The 17,024-nt window shown below is 39.5% G+C and overlaps 1 protein-coding gene across 1 annotated transcript; it reads left to right on the top strand.

Annotated features, from left to right (window-relative positions):
• Positions 1-541: 541 nt before the first annotated feature.
• LOC131953877 (N-acetyllactosaminide beta-1,6-N-acetylglucosaminyl-transferase-like) lies at positions 542-11,139 on the top strand. Its single transcript, XM_059317287.1, has 6 exons — positions 542-627; positions 2,435-3,012; positions 4,803-5,068; positions 7,778-7,911; positions 9,697-9,930; positions 10,643-11,139. The coding sequence occupies exons 1-6, from the start codon at positions 603-605 to the stop codon at positions 10,894-10,896; spliced, it is 1,491 nt and encodes a 496-aa protein (XP_059173270.1). The 5' UTR covers positions 542-602; the 3' UTR covers positions 10,897-11,139.
• The last annotated feature ends 5,885 nt before the right edge of the window (positions 11,140-17,024 follow it).

Below are 17,024 nucleotides of genomic sequence, written 5' to 3'. Positions count from 1 at the left end.
GTGTCATTTTTCTAATAAATGTGAGCTGCTGAAACATTTTAAATTATGCCTGCAATCCTTGTGGTCCTGAAGGTGAAAAGACTATAAATAAAGTAACGTTTCATAGACAAACTACGTACATGGGGTCATGATTGCGATAGTGGAGAGTGTAAAAACTAATCGGAAATGCAAACTTGCTCGAGGTGGGGGGGGGGGTGACACCGTGAATTACCACACCAGGTGACACCCAACCTCTGCCAATAAAAAGCTGCTACAATTGTTCAAGTGACATAATAGTTGCAGGATCTATGAAAATGTTTTGCAAAGGCCCCCACACAAGCTTAATGATCCGCCCCTGACACATATTGTTTGCAGTTTTTTTCTACGCGAACTATTCTATTTTAAAAATATGATACACGAGGAAGTTTAAGGGAGATCACTCCCGCTTTATTTACGATGGCCAGCAAAACCGATAGAGGTAGGAGAGGCGTGTTTGGCGCGCTACCCCGCCCTCACCCCACAGTCGCACCCACGTCTTATCCTGGGGTTAGATTGGTTTATCTGACCCCTCACAGTCGCACCCGCCGTTCAGTGGGATTAGATTGTCTCAAGACGTTTAGAGGATGGTTTTCTGTAGAGCAACACTAGGTGAGAGATTTTTGGAAACTTTCTATTACATGGACATTCATTGATTTAATGTTTTTAATATAATTCCATGGAAAGTTATTGATTTAATATTATTAAAGTCATTGATTTAATACTATTATATGGAAAGTTTTTGATTTAATAATGTTACATGTAAAGTAATTGCTATAATAATAGTATATGTTAAGATATTCATTTAATATTATTAAATGTAAAGTTATCGATTTGATAATATTACATGTAAAATCATTGATTTAATATTAAAACCTGAAATTAAATCACTTATAACGTAAAGTAGTTGAATAACTCAAATACTATGTTAAGGCAAGGCTTTATTCTTTTAACATGTTAAGTCGTGTATTCATTCGTGTCGTTTGCAGTATAATCATTGACTAATTCTTATACGAAGCACAATCATAAACCTTTTTTTACAATGTATTCAATCAATGACGTACAATCATTGACCTATTCTTATACTGTGTGCAAAATTTCGTTATTTTTATAACACGTACAATCATTAAGCCTTCACTAATAATACAATGAGAGGCCTATAGTATCCATTTGAATTATTACTGACAACAACATTCTAGAATTTAGACGACAAACTGCCTCCCCCCTACACCATGATGGTTAGATAGTAGGGACAAAAGGCCTTGTCAAGTAATTCAACTTGCATTTGCTTTGCAAAAAACTTTTATTGCATCAACATTAGCACCATTTAGCACCTACATTAGCACCATTTAGCACCTACATTAACACCATTTATAACCAACACCAACACTGTTTAGCGCCAATACAAATACCATTAGCACCAACACCAACATAAACGCCATTTAGCACCTAAATTAACACCATTTAACACCAATACTGTTTAGAGCAAACATCAACGCTTTTATGGACCAATACCATTTAGCACCAACACCTACATCATTTAGCACCTTTATTAACACCATTTACCACCAATACCAACACCGTTTAGCGCAAACGCCAACACTTTTTAGCACCAAAACCAACACATTCTACCACCAACACCAACACAGTTTGGCGCCAACACCTTTTAGAACCAACACCTTCACAGTTTGGCACCAACATCAACACATTCTACCACCAATACCAACACAGTTTGGCACCAACACCAACACCTTTTAGAACCAACACCAACACAGTTTGGCACCAACACATTCTACCACCAACACCAACACAGTTTTGCACCAACATCTTTTAGAACCAACACCAACACCTTTTAGAACCAACACCAACACTTTTTAGAACCAACACCAACACCTTTTAGAACCAACACCAACACCTTTTAGAACCAACACCAACACCAACACCTTTTAGAACCAACACCAACACCTTTTAGAACCAACACCAACACCTTTTAGAACCAACACCAACACCAACACCTTTTAGAACCAACACCAACACCTTTTAGAACCAACACCAACACCTTTTAGAATCAACACCAACACCAACACCTTTTAGAACCAACACCAACACCTTTTAGAACCAACACCAACAGCAACACCTTTTAGAACCAACACCAACACATTCTACCACCAACACACTGTAGCCCCAACTTCACAGTCGCTTGCCACCAACACCAAAACTAATAAAACAAAATCTCCAATCTCAAATAACATACATAGCATCCAAACAACTACCCATGTTGTAACAGCTCCAATTTTTCCATCTTTGATGAGATACTTCCTCACATTTTATGAGATACCTCCTCACATTTGATGAGATACTACCTCACCTTTGATGAGATACCTCCTCACATTTGATGAGATACTTCTTCACCTTACAGGTGTATACAGACGCAAGCTGATTCTCCTGGCGTTCTTGAGTGTAATACTCTACATTCTAGCTACACAGAGTGCTATAAAACTACTGTCACCACACTCTGCAGAAAAAAGACAGCTACAGGCGTGTTTACGGGAGTATATGGATACTCTACAGCCATATGCTTTTCTTAATAACCAGACAATAATTTTAGATAACCTAACACAGATAGGTCTCTCGATTGTAAACTTGACCAGGCCAAAGGTCATGTTAACAACTGACCACGCCAATAGCAAGCTTACACAAGAGGCTAACTTGACCTCTGACAAGGATGCTAACCTGACTATGGCATACACAAACAATTGGGTGGGATTTCCCGATCTGAGAAACATCAACTGCACGGCGATGCTGACATTCAGGGGAAATAACTCTCAATACCCACAGGGAGTGAATCGTGTTCAGGACCAACAACTCTTGAATATCTCGGCTGATTGTTCGGAGTTTATACACCGTTTTGGATTTCAACGATACCCTACCGCAACACAAGAGGAGAAAGATTTTCCTTTGGCGTTCATCATTGTATTCCATACGAGCTTAGATCAGGTATATAAAATATGAACGGTATCAACGTAATTAAAAATTTGATAATTAACAAAGTGGCAACGATTGTAACTACACATGAAACTACATTATGGAATTATTCCTTATAAAAAAATCGATTACGTCTAATGACCTAAAATGTACAAATAAGTCAGCCTTTCGAACCTGGTAGTTCATAGGGTAGATAAGAGACCGATACACTCTACTTCATCTGCCCTATTGATTATCCAGGATTGTCAGGTCCAAAAGTGTGGCTTCAAATTCTGCCCGCTACACTTGATTCAGACGAAAGTTTCTGTTAGTTCGGACCTGCCGAATGGTTAAAAAAATGCACGCAACTCAACTACTACTCAAGTTTATGACGTATCTTTTTATTGCTGTAAATTCAATAAATGACATTGACGTAATCTAATTTTATAGAAATAAACGAAGGCAATGTAGTTGAACTTAAATAACAGGACATAGACAAGTTTGATTTGGTGGACTTGACAACTAACTTGAATGAAACAAACTTATCTGGCAATTAAAAACTTGCCAACACTTAATTAAACACACCCTTGTGACAATACTTGTCTGACAATTAAACACTTATGTTTGACATTTCCTATTGAAATTATCGGCGACAGTTTGTGTCAAACATTTGCTTGTTATGTCCTTATCAGCGTCTAGTCTTGTATAAAAAAAAGTTGAGATTTTTTAAATAGCAGGATAATCAAACCTGAGAATACACCCAAGAATGTGAGTGAAATGGAGGGGGGTGGGGGTGTTGTATGTCGGTGGCAAACATTCATAAAATCTGGGACGGGGAAGAGGGCGGGGGAGGGCTGGAGCTTGGGTTGAGCTGTGGAGCTACAGTACACGAGTACCATTAGGGGTTACTTCAAGTACGAGTTGAGGTAGCTGATATATTTCTTTTGATATGGGCCTTTATATATAAATACAGATACATACATGCATATAGTTGTTTACATGTATTTATATATAAATAAATATAAGTATACAGATATATATATATATATATATATATATATATATATATATATATATATATATATATATATATATATATATATATATATATCCTAAATTGGCAGAACAGTATGAATAAAGCTAGTGTTCTATTGACACAATGTAAACCAGTTAAAGAAACGACGCTTTATACAAGCACAGCTAGAGGTCAAGTAAATACGCTATGTTTGGCGAATGTCACGTGATCACATCTATACCCACGACTCACATTACATCTTGGTGTCATTTCTTACAGCCAAACTATGGGCTTCAAGACTGGAAGGTTTTTACTTTTGCACACTGATAATTCGTCGAATTACACGTCAAATTCAAGTTTTCGTAATCTCATTCAAGTGAGGTTGAACTTTAGGACGATGACAAGACACAAAAATAATCATTGTCTGTGTTTTATAAGTCCTCGACTTCTTCGTTTCAAATAATATTTTTAAAAAAATTATCCTTTAAAAAATAATGAGGATAGTTTCATGAATAGAGTATCATATATCATTTCTTTTAATACATAAAATACAAGGGGAGAGATAATTGACAGGGGTTTTTAACAGTTTTAGATGACGTATAGCGATATACAAACCGCCTGGTGTTTTAATCAAGATTGAGGGTATAAACTTTTTGAAATCCGATCCCATGTCTTGGACATGGTTGACTGCGTTATCTCAAGATAATGTTATATTACGAGTTGCTATACCTGCACATGTGCACACCTGCTAATATGCAGGTGTTATCTTACATGCACATTTTAAAGTTTCCATCTTGTGTCCCGACAGGTTTTGTTCCTGCTCCGTGCCATCTACCACCCCCACAACGTCTACTGCCTGCACCCCGACAGAAAGGTCAACGCCCTGATGCTGGGGGCCGTTTTGTCCGCGGCCCGGTGTTTGCCGAATGTGTTTGTGGCCGGCAGACTGGAGGATGTCGTGTACGCCGGCTTCTCCCGGCTCATGGCCGACATCAACTGTATGAGTGACCTCATGGGTCATCCGGTGCAGTGGCGATACGTCATCAACATGCCGGGACAACAGTTTCCCCTCAGGTAAAAGACACACCTGTTTGTGTCAGGGACACCTTTCTAATGTTACGTTTTTCTCTTGCTACTGATTGCTCCAAGGTTTAAGTTAGTCTCCCTCCAAACCAAAATCCGTGTCAGGTCGATTTCTTGAAGTCCAAACATACACCAGGAGGTCCCAGCACTGATCCTGGATCTAGAGCAAAGTTCACATTTGAGGATAGACACAGGAGACATATGAACAGTGTAGAGCAGGGGTTCCCAACCTTTTTTGACTAGAGCACATTCTAAAATATCGGTAGGGTGGCGGGCACCACCTATTTTAAATCGACAAACTCCTTCCAGAGGCGTAGCGACCCTTCCCGTCACCCGGGGACAAAACTTTCGATTTGCACCCCCCCCCCCCTCAAATTTTCGATTTGCACCCCCCTCCCCTCAAACTTTCGATTTCAATAATTCAATAATGTTTATGAAAAAAATTCTGTCTCTGTCGAATAGTGAGAGGCGGGCACATACGAATCGATCGGCGGGCGCCATGGCGCCCGCGGGCACGGGGTTGGGAACCCCTGGTGTAGAGCAATGCCAACTTCTATTAACGCAGACTCTAGCTAGACTACCAGTATTATCTAATTAATCACTCTTCTGATAAACCCAAAACATATCCACTCTTTCGATCGGATAACATGACATAAACCCTATTCCTAATCCAAGCTCTTGTCCTGAACCCAACCCTTATTCTGAATCTATGTTGGACCATAGCCACTAAACCTAATCTTATATCTCTGGCCCCATAAACACTAAACCTTATCTTATATCCCTGGTCCCATAAACACTAAACCTTATCTTATATCCCTGGTCCCATAAACACTAAACCTTATCTTATATCCCTGGTCCCATAAACACTAAACCTTATCTTATATCCCTGGTCCCATAAACACTAAACCTTATCTTATATCCCTCGTCCCATAAACACTAAACCTTATCTTATATCCCTCGTCCCATAAACACTAAACCTTATCTTATATCCCTGGTCCCATAGCTACTAAACCTAATCTTATCCCTGGCCCCATAAACACTAAACCTTATCTTATATCCCTGGTCCCATAAACACTAAACCTTATCTTATATCCCTGGCCCCATAGCCACTAAACCTTATCTTATCCCTGGCATCATAAACACTAAACCTAATCTTATCCCTGGCCCCATAAACACTAAACCTTATCTTATATCTCTGGCCCATAGCAACTAAACCTTATCTTATCCCTGGCATCATAAACACTAAACCTTATCTTATATCCCTGGTCCCATAAACACTAAACCTTATCTTATATCCCTCGTCCCATAGCCACTAAACCTAATCTTATCCCTGGCCCCATAAACACTAAACCTTATCTTATATCCCTGGTCCCATAAACACTAAACCTTATCTTATATCCCTGGTCCCATAGCCACTAAACCTTATCTTATCCCTGGCATCATAAACACTAAACCTAATCTTAACCCTGGCCCCATAAACACTAAACCTTATCTTATATCTCTGGCCCATAGCAACTAAACCTTATCTTATCCCTGGCATCATAAACACTAAACCTAATCTTATCCCTGGCCCCATAAACACTAAACCTTATCTTATATCCCTCGTCCCATAGCCACTAAACCTTATCTTATCCCTGGCATCATAAACACTAAACCTAATCTTAACCCTGGCCCCATAAACACTAAACCTTATCTTATATCTCTGGCCCATAGCAACTAAACCTTATCTTATCCCTGGCATCATAAACACTAAACCTAATCTTATCCCTGGCCCCATAAACACTAAACCTTATCTTATATCCCTCGTCCCATAGCCACTAAACCTTATCTTATCCCTGGCATCATAAACACTAAACCTAATCTTATCCCTGGCCCCATAAACACTAAACCTTATCTTATATCTCTGGCCCATAGCAACTAAACCTTATCTTATCCCTGGCATCATAAACACTAAACCTAATCTTATCCCTGGCCCCATAAACACTAAACCTTATCTTATATCTCTGGCCCATAGCAACTAAACCTTATCTTATCCATGGCATCATAAACACTAAACCTAATCTTATCCCTGGCCCCATAAACACTAAACCTTATCTTATATCTCTGGCCCATAGCAACTAAACCTTATCTTATCCCTGGCATCATAAACACTAAACCTAATCTTATCCCTGGCCCCATAAACACTAAACCTTATCTTATATCCCTCGTCCCATAGCCACTAAACCTTATCTTATCCCTGGCATCATAAACACTAAACCTAATCTTATCCCTGGCCCCATAAACACTAAACCTTATCTTATATCTCTGGCCCATAGCAACTAAACCTTATCTTATCCCTGGCATCATAAACACTAAACCTAATCTTATCCCTGGCCCCATAAACACTAAACCTTATCTTATATCTCTGGCCCATAGCAACTAAACCTTATCTTATCCATGGCATCATAAACACTAAACCTAATCTTATCCCTGGCCCCATAAACACTAAACCTTATCTTATATCCCTGACCCCATAAACACTAAACCTTATCTTATATTCCTGACCCCATAAACACTAAACCTTATCTTTTCCCTGGCTCCATAAACACTAAACCTTATCTTATCCCTGGCCTCAAAATCAATACAAATATGCAACAAAACTCGATACAAAACTGTATAACACTGTTTGCATGTTTATAAGAATACTTTGTTCTTTCCTAGAACTAACTTGGAGATGGTAAGGGTTCTCAAATCGTTCAACGGAAGTAACGATATTGAAGGTCTACACTCGGACAAGGCGCTGTTGAAACATAGATACATATACAGACATGTAGTCAATACTAACGCGAAGACTGGTGAGTTGTATCACATGTTGGTGTACACAGATATGTTAGTGTACACAGATACGTGTACAGACGCTAAGACGAGTTTTATCACTAGTTGGTGTACACAGATATGTTAGTGTACACAGATATGTTAGTGTACACAGATATGTTAGTGTACACAGATATGTTAGTGTACACAGATATATTAGTGTACACAGATATGTTAGTGTACACAGATATGTTAGTGTACACAGATATATTAGTGTACACAGATATGTTAGTGTTCACAGATATGTTAGTGTACACAGATATGTTAGTGTACACAGATATGTTAGTGTACACAGATATGTTAGTGTACACAGATATGTTAGTGTACACAGATATGTTAGTGTACATAAATATGTTAGTGTACACAGATATGTTAGTGTACAGACGCTAAGACGAGTTGTATCACTAGTTGGTGTACACAGATATGTTAGTGTACACAGATATGCTAGTGTACACAGATACGTGTATAGACGCTAAGACTGTTGAGTTTTATCACTAGTTGAAGTGTTTAAATCTTGTTGGCTTTAGTTGGATCAATCTGTCAAGTTGTAATTAACGTCACAGCTCCGCCTTTGTTTGACACATAGGGTACAGAAGAGACAATTTTTTTCCTCCTTGTATCTTTTTACCATTTTCTCCCATTGTAACAGTTATTCGTTTTCCCATCGATTCAACCTAGATCTGCTCTACAAAACTCAGGGTATCTCACTCCCAATATGTCATCTATCTGACATATGTTACCTGCCTGACATACGTTACGTTCCAGGCCAGACATCAGTTACCCCCCTGATATAAGGCTACCACGGTGATATAAGTTTGCCTCCCTGACATTAGGTACCTCCCTGACATAAGGCTACCTAACTGATATGAGTGGTCATCCATTTATGACGTCCACACGGGGGGGGGGGGAGGGAGTCCGAAAAAATAAAACTTTTGTGGACGCGTGTGTGTGTGTGGGGGGGGGGGGGGTTGGGTCGATGCGGACAAGTCCACATGTTGTACTTAATGTCGAAGTACTAACATTTTAAAACAAACATAAAACTCGTATCCTGCATGTTAAAAGTAAAATTAAAACGACATTGCTCGTGTTAAATAAAGACAGATCTAGATTCTACTTTTGATCTTTATGCCTAATAAAAAAACTTTATCGAAAATACTAAAGCCGTATATCAGTTATTATGTACTCAATACATGTTATTGAAATAGTAAATTAGTAGTACGTTTTGCGAGATCTACTATATTTTTATGGACGTCCACATGGGGGGGGGGGGGTGTTCGTCGAAAGTGGACGGGGGAGTGGGGGGAGGGGGGGGGGGGTGTTCGTCGAAAGTGGACGGGGGAGTGGGGGGAGGGGGGGGGTCTATAAATTCCGAAATTTTTGTGGACGTCATAAATGGATGACACCTAAGCTTGGCTCCCTGATATAATAAGGTTACCTCCCTGATATAGGTTACCTTACTGACATAAGTTATTTACCAGATATAAGTAGCTTCCCTTACATAAGGTTACCTGACTGGTGTAAGGTTACCTCCCTATTATAAGGCTACCTCCCTTACATACAAGGGGCAGACAATTTATATTGTTGATTTGGATTCGGCCAAAATTTAATAATTTTAAAAATTAAATGGTGTTGCTGAAATAATTGTTTCTGTATTTGATATTACAAAGATAGATCCAAACTTCCTTCAGGACCATTAGTGCTAACCATATACATAATTTCAAGGTTACTAAACCATAAACTTATGTTTACAATTTTCAACCAACTAGGTGAAAAGGCTATGGCGAGAACGGGCGCTACAAATCCGTCCCCACCCCACAAGCTACCGGTGACCAAGGGGAGTGCCTATGGCTCGTTCACCCGGGGGTTCGTACAGTTTGTACTCAATGACCCCGTGGCTAAGGATTTGCTTGAGTGGAGCAGGGATCTCTTAAGCCCTGATGAATATTTCTGGGCGACACTTAATTACAATGACGTCATAGATGTCCCAGGCGGGACGAAAAGTAAGTAGGTCAAGTCATGTGATGTCATGTCATGTCATGTCATGGCATGTGATGTCATGTGATGTCATGTGATGTCATGTGATGTCGTGTGATGGCATGTCATGTCCACTTATGTCATGTCATGTCCACTCATGTCATGTCATGGCAAGTCATGTCACGTCATTTCATGTCGTGTCAGGTCATGTCTAGAGGTCAAATACAAAGAGCGTCATAAACCACATGTAAATGTAAATGTCCATAAATAGAAAGTTTTCATGCAAATGTCCATGACCAAAACATCGTATCCTGTAGTTAACAAAAACCTGCAAACATGAATGTATTGCTGCATGTTTATGTGTGTATGTGTATGTGAGTGTGTATGTGTGTGAATATGTGTGTATGTGTGTGTGTGTGTGTCGCAACAGTTTAAGTACCGAAATTTTATTTGCAAGTATTAAATCCTTTACGTAGGTTTCCAAAAAGTTTGAGCAATTTTCGGTAATCGAAATAGTTATTTTATTTTCGGTTGCTCAAAAATCTTAATAATTTGATAATTATGTTTAAGCACGATTACAATTCCCCCCCCCTCACACACACCCCCATACTCCGAATACGAGAAATTAAAAATGAAATAAAGTTTTACAATCACAATTTTAAAGACACTGCAAGTAATTATACAATTATTCTACTTCAAGAATCTAACCCGTTTGATGCTATTGTTATTTCTGTCTAGACACATCTACGTCACGCAAATGGATGACGTCATCCTCCCTATGGAGGGGAGATAACAAAGTTATCTGCTACAGCAAGTTCCTCCACGACGTCTGCATCTACACGCCCGAAGACTTGCCCGCCCTGGTCAGCAGGGACTTCCTGTTCGCCAACAAACTCCACATTGACCACCACCCAGCGGCCTTACACTGTCTGGACGAGATGGTGGTCAACCTGACCCACTCGCGGCTGGTTAGAAACTTCGGCTCACGCTGACTGATGTTCACGTTAACTGAAGCTCACGCTGACTTAGGTTCACGTTAACTGTAGCTCACGTTGACTTAGGCTCACGCAGACTGATGTTCACGTTAACTGAAGCTCACGCTGACTTAGGTTCACGCAGACTGATGTTCACGTTAACTAAAGCTCACGCTGACTGATGTTCACGTTAACTGACGCTCACGTTAACTGAGGCTCACGTTGACTTAGGCTCACGTTGACTTAGGCTCACGTTGACTTAGGCTCACGTTGACTTAGGATCACGTTGACTTAGGTTCACGTTGACTTAGGCTCACGACGACTTAGGCTCACGTTGACTTAGGCTCACGTTGACTTAGGCTCACGTTGACTTAGGCTCACGTTGACTTAGGCTCACGTTGACTTAGGCTCACGTTGACTTAGGCTCACGTTGACTTAGGCTCACGTTGACTTAGGCTCACGTTAATTGAGGCTCACGCTGACTGAGGCTTCATTCACGTGCCACTAAACAAACAACTACAAATACAGAGTGACGACACATATCGAGGGGATGAACACTATTCTATGGTGCATGTAAAGTATTGTTCTTGGTTGCGAATGTAAAGGGACCAAGTCCGAGAATTCGCGCATAGTCCAAGTTACCCATCAACATATTGGCGTGTCACAGTGACCACTAATTTATCAGTGAATGCGAATGTTTTTTTCTCATCATTTGTGGGTAAGACACGGTTGAGGTGTGATGTAATTGTTTGGAATGTATGAAATGACTTAACTCTTTGGCGTTATATTAACGCTTTTAAATTTAAATTGAGTTAATTGTTTTGTTATATTAAATTATTGTTGGTATGCTTATGTGTCTTGTTTTCAGTTTCAAACAATCTTATTTCAATTTTAAAGATTTTTTTTTATTAATTTAATCTTTTGCATAATAGGGTAGCACCTATAACATCTATATTTTAGTGAGTCTAAATTACAGTAGGACAAGTTGTCCTCTATATGTTTGAGAGGCACGCACCATCCCTCCAACGTTGTGACTACGGGCGGTAGCTTATAGACGCCAGTAGCTACATATGTATGACCCATGTTGTCTACAGACATCGCTGTTAGAGCAAATCTTGAACTACCATGAACTACCAACTCGATCTAACTCGATACATTTCAGAGAATTTTTACTTTTGTACCTGCCGGTATTCAACTCACACGCACGCTCTCACGTACACTCATTCACCTCTACCATACATACACCACTTCCAGACACCCACAAACACATACACGTCAGACACCGAAACACACATAACGAAACACCAACCCACACTCTTCCTATAGACAATTTTTAAAAGTGTCATACATAATCCAATGGAGTTATTACTAACACCAGATGTATCCCTTATAAAGTCGTATCCTAATTCTAGGTGGGAGAATCATTCCAAGGGAGATGAAACGTGTTTTATAGTGAAGTTCTGAGTTATAGAACTTTACAGAGGTCTTGTTTCAAGCATGTGTATTCACGTTGATATTGCAGATATAATGAATGCGGCTAGGTGATTTGGTCTTGAACAAGTGTCAGGTCACATAATCAGATAAAAGTTGTGTTGAATGTGGTGTGTTAAAAAACACACAAGTCAAGTGCACTTAGACTCACGAGTCTGGTGCTCTTAGACACACAGGTCTAGTGCACTGATACACATTGGTCTGGTGCACTTAGTGCATTTAGACACATGTCTAGTGCACTTAGACACACTTGTCTCGTGCTCTTAGCCACATGGGTTGGTGCACTTAGACCCATCTAACATTAAATGTATTAAATTACTCATGGCATTTTAAATTAATCATCACAAACATTTTAAATAACAAATTCACTTTAGGCCACTAAAATATATAGTTGAACACCCAGACAAGCTTTTTTTTTAGATTATCCAGAATATTCTGTTGTTTAAAATAACCAAACTTATGTTGTATCTTATAGCTTTTTAATGGTACTACCGACAAAGGTAGTAGGCCTACATACAAATTATTCAGGTGTTGATGAAAGGGGAGATAATTCATTTATTAATTCAGCTTTCACGTGTCTAGATTTCTCCAGCAAATTTTAACAACCTAAATATGACTATCATCACCCTATGACAAAAATGGAGAGGATATTTAACTTTTAATGGGTCAATGACACTACCTCTCAAGGCTCGTGACTCGTTCTAATTATAGAGGATTATTTCAACCCCCCCCCCCCCCCCCCCATTGAGAGACGTCATAGCATGTCGTCTGCGTGACGAACCTGGAGCTGGTGAAAGACTTGCAGAGTTTTGATGGAAGGAACAGCATCGGGGTGATCAGCGAATCTTCCAGACTTCACGGCTACAGGGGCCTGTACAGGTACGTCTACGTCACACAAAAGGGTAGGTTCCTGCATAGGTCAGCAGAGTTTCTTCCAGGCAAAGCCCCCCCCCCCCCCCCGAAATTTTTTTACCGCCCCCCCCCCCCCCGAACGGTATGAAATTTATATAATTTATATAGAAAATATATACTTTTAACAGTGTCCGCCCCCCCCCCCCCCCCGAAGAAAGTTTACTGCCCCCCCCCCCGGAAATTTCAAGTGCCCCCCCCCCCCGGAGAAAAAAAGTCTGGAAGAAACACTGTAGGTCAGTGCCGCCGTAGGTCATGGCCACCTTATTGTCGCCTTAGGTCAGCTTCGCCTGAGGTCAGTGTCGCCTAATTACTTAATCAATGCCACGTTTATTTGGTTATACTCTTCTTTTGTTCCAATGCATTAAAAGAACTCGTTAACGCTTCACGATAATTTTAAAAAAAAACATTCAAGGGAGGTTAGCTTTCCACAAGTGAACTAAGTAAAGATATATTTGGGTTATCTCTCTTGTTGCTCTTCATTTTAATTTCTCAATGGGACTTCATGCGTTTACATTACATGCATTTACTTAACTTTTACCTAACTACTGTAGAATTAAACTAAAACATAGGTCAAGCTCCAGGTAATACAACTTGACATAAACATTTACATAATTAGATAAAAAAAATATTATACATTCGTTATAAGATTGTATACACAAAATCCATGCATCCCTTTAGGACCAGTTTTTTTTTTATTAATGCGATTTAGATTTTCTTAATAAAAAAAATCAAATATTTAAATACAGTATTGATGAGGTCTTTGTATGCAAAAGAAAACTAAAATATTAACTCATAAAATCGTAATTAATGTTAAAACTACCATATTTAACTTCTCGCAATTTCAGCCGACTAAAATTATGTCGGCACCATATAAAAATATAATGTACTAGGCATACTGCCTAGCTTCGCTTAGGTTTTTCAAAAACATTTGAGAATTTGAATACTTAATTTTTTAGTGACGGCTGAGTTGTGGAGTGCTTAAATTTAAACAGTATTGCTAATTTTAGAGAAAATGTTGTTGTTGTTCTGTGATGTTAAAAGTCAGTTAAACGGAGTAAATATTGGGAAGTTCGAAATCTATGACTAAAATGGAATTAGAACTACAGAGGTTCCATGAACAGTATATCTCATAATTTATTTTAGATTGACTTTTAAAATTAATTAGCTTATTTAATTAGGATACGTACCTTAATTAACAACTTAATTTTTTAATAAAACAAATGCTATATTTCGTCATTTTCTGTTTATGTTTAAAATAGTATACAATTATTTGAAAAATAATTATTTTTAAAAAGTTACCTCCCTTGAAAATTGAACGAATGGGAGATCGTTCGTCAATTTATTTATAGATATCTTATTAATACTAATAGTTTCGCTGTCTGTCTATCTGACAAGAACGCTCTGTCTGACAAGAACGCTCTGTCTGACAAGAACGCTCTAGAGAAAACACAAGCAAAATAAAAACATGCACAGTAATTCGAAAAACGAAATATGACGTCGACACATTTAGCGTAGAGTAGAACATAATCTCAAACCAGAGAGTGCACACAGTAATATGACGTCATTGATTATCGCGTAAACATTGAAAAAAAAGAAATGTTGTCTAATCTAAATGGTTTGCGTGAAGAGTTTCTTGCATACAATTCTTCGGGTAGGGGCGAAGCCCCACCCCCGCGTAAGAACGTCTGAGCCCCCCCCCCCCTCCCCAACTCAAAAGAAATTTCCTCATCGATACTCTATAATAAAATTACAGCCTAATTAATGTGTCTAATCTAAAAAGTGGTTTTCTTGCAATGGGAAGGTAGACATGTTTTTTTTTTGGGGGGGTTGGGGGGGGGGGGGTGGAGGGGTGGGAGGGGGGTGGTGTGTAGGGGTGGGGAGGGGGGTGGGGGGTGGTGTGTGGGGGGGGGGTGGGTTGGTTTCAGTGTTTCTTTCAGACTTTTTCCTCCCCGGAGAGGGGTGGGGGTACTTGAAATTTTCGGGGGCGGGGGTAGAATTTTCTGGGAGGGGGCGGACACTGGAAAAAGTATATAATTATATTTCGTTGAATGGGACGGTAGACATGTTTTTTTTTGGGGGGGTGGGGGGTGGTGGGGCGGTGTGTGGAGGGGGGTGGTGTGTGGGGGTGAGGGGTGGGGGTGGTGTGTGGTGGGGGTGGGGGTGGTGTGTGGGGGTGGGGTGGGGGTGGTGTGTGGGGGGGGGTGGGTTGGTTTTAGTTTAGAGAAAAGAGACAGCACTATCAGCCTAGCGCCCGTTGTACCCTTCCTCAACGGGCCATTTTTCTCGTATATTGAGAATTTTACTAGCGGTCACTTTTTAGCCCTCGTCGAGTGCTTTGAGTCTGACCAACAATTTTTCCATACGGCCTAGTCATCTATAGAGGTGCATGCAAAAAATGGCAAGATAAATAGAGGTTAAGTATCCTAACATTTATGTTGAAATTACCCTGTTTTTTTCCCATAAAATATAAAGATTATATAGGAAAATACAACTGGTCAGTTTTGACCCATTTCCAGATTTTTCCAGAATATGGCGAGTTTTTTCTGACACCCCTAGGTGTTCTCCTACCACCTCACAAAATATCAAGGGGGGTCGTTCGGCAAGAAATTTTTTCGTTATATAGATCGAATAAGGAGATTTTCACTCGCGGTCAGTTTTCCCTAAAGGCCAAGCCATTTACCTAGGAGTATGCAAAAAATTAGCCAGCTATACTGAGTATAAGCACCCTAAAATCCGCGTTGAAGTGACCCTCTGTTTTTCCCATAAAATACAAAGATTATATAGGGAAATACAACTGGTCAGTTTTGACACCTTTACGAAGTTTTCCCAGAAATGCCGAGCTGTTTTTTTTTCTGACACCCCTAGGTGTTCTCCTACCACCTCAAAAAATTTCAAGGGGGGTCGTCGGACGAAAGTTTTTTTCGTAATATAGCCCATTTAAGGCGCCGGTCAGTCGAGGTCAGTTTTGACCCCCTCTCCGTAGACTTTTCGGCGAACCGTCACCGGCCCTCGTGTTCTATCGCCCCAATGCATCATCGTGCCAAATTTGACGCGCCTGCTTCGCCGGGAAGTGCCCTATTGGGCACTTGACTACTTTGCTTTATATATATAGATGTAGACCTGTTTATTTAAAATTTCCAAATATATATATTATACCATATTAGTGACCCACTCTTTTATTCATTGCGATTTAAACATTCATCGTTTATTTTGTTTTATTTTTAATTCTTTCCATCACAAAATTTGATTTATTATTTTTTTAAAGTGTATTACCCTCTCAAGTTTTAGTATAGGTTTTTAAAAAGTTTAGTTACCCTAACAAATAGTTCAAGAGTTGCAAATTTTGATTACGTTACTTGAGTAAAACATTGCAATGTTGTTTGATGTGATGTAAACTGTAGCTATAGCTATAGGCCTAAAATACTAGCTGTAGCAGTTTAACTTAAGCTGAATAGCATTAAAATACCATGTGCGTGTTTTGGGAATTCCCCGAACTGATTATGGCAGCGTAGGGGATTTCCCTGCTGGTTTCCAAATGACAGTTTGCTTCTAAGTCTTTTGTTTACTTGACTGGTACTACAAAGTGTATTAAATCGTGTCTTGACTTTGAATATATATAATGTCCACTAAATTTTCACGTAGGCTATATACGTAATGAGTAAAAATAGCGAATAAAACAAATTGGAACATTCTGGTAATATAAAAGTCCCTCGGATCTAAAACACGTAAAGATAAAATGGAGG

Source organism: Physella acuta, unplaced genomic scaffold (genome assembly GCF_028476545.2).
Source record: "Physella acuta isolate Inbredline_101_S28 unplaced genomic scaffold, ASM2847654v3 ptg000961l, whole genome shotgun sequence".
NCBI classification, from domain to species: Eukaryota; Metazoa; Mollusca; class Gastropoda; family Physidae; genus Physella; species Physella acuta.
Note: the sequence above shows the minus strand (reverse complement) of the source record. Positions and strands in the feature narration are given on the sequence as shown.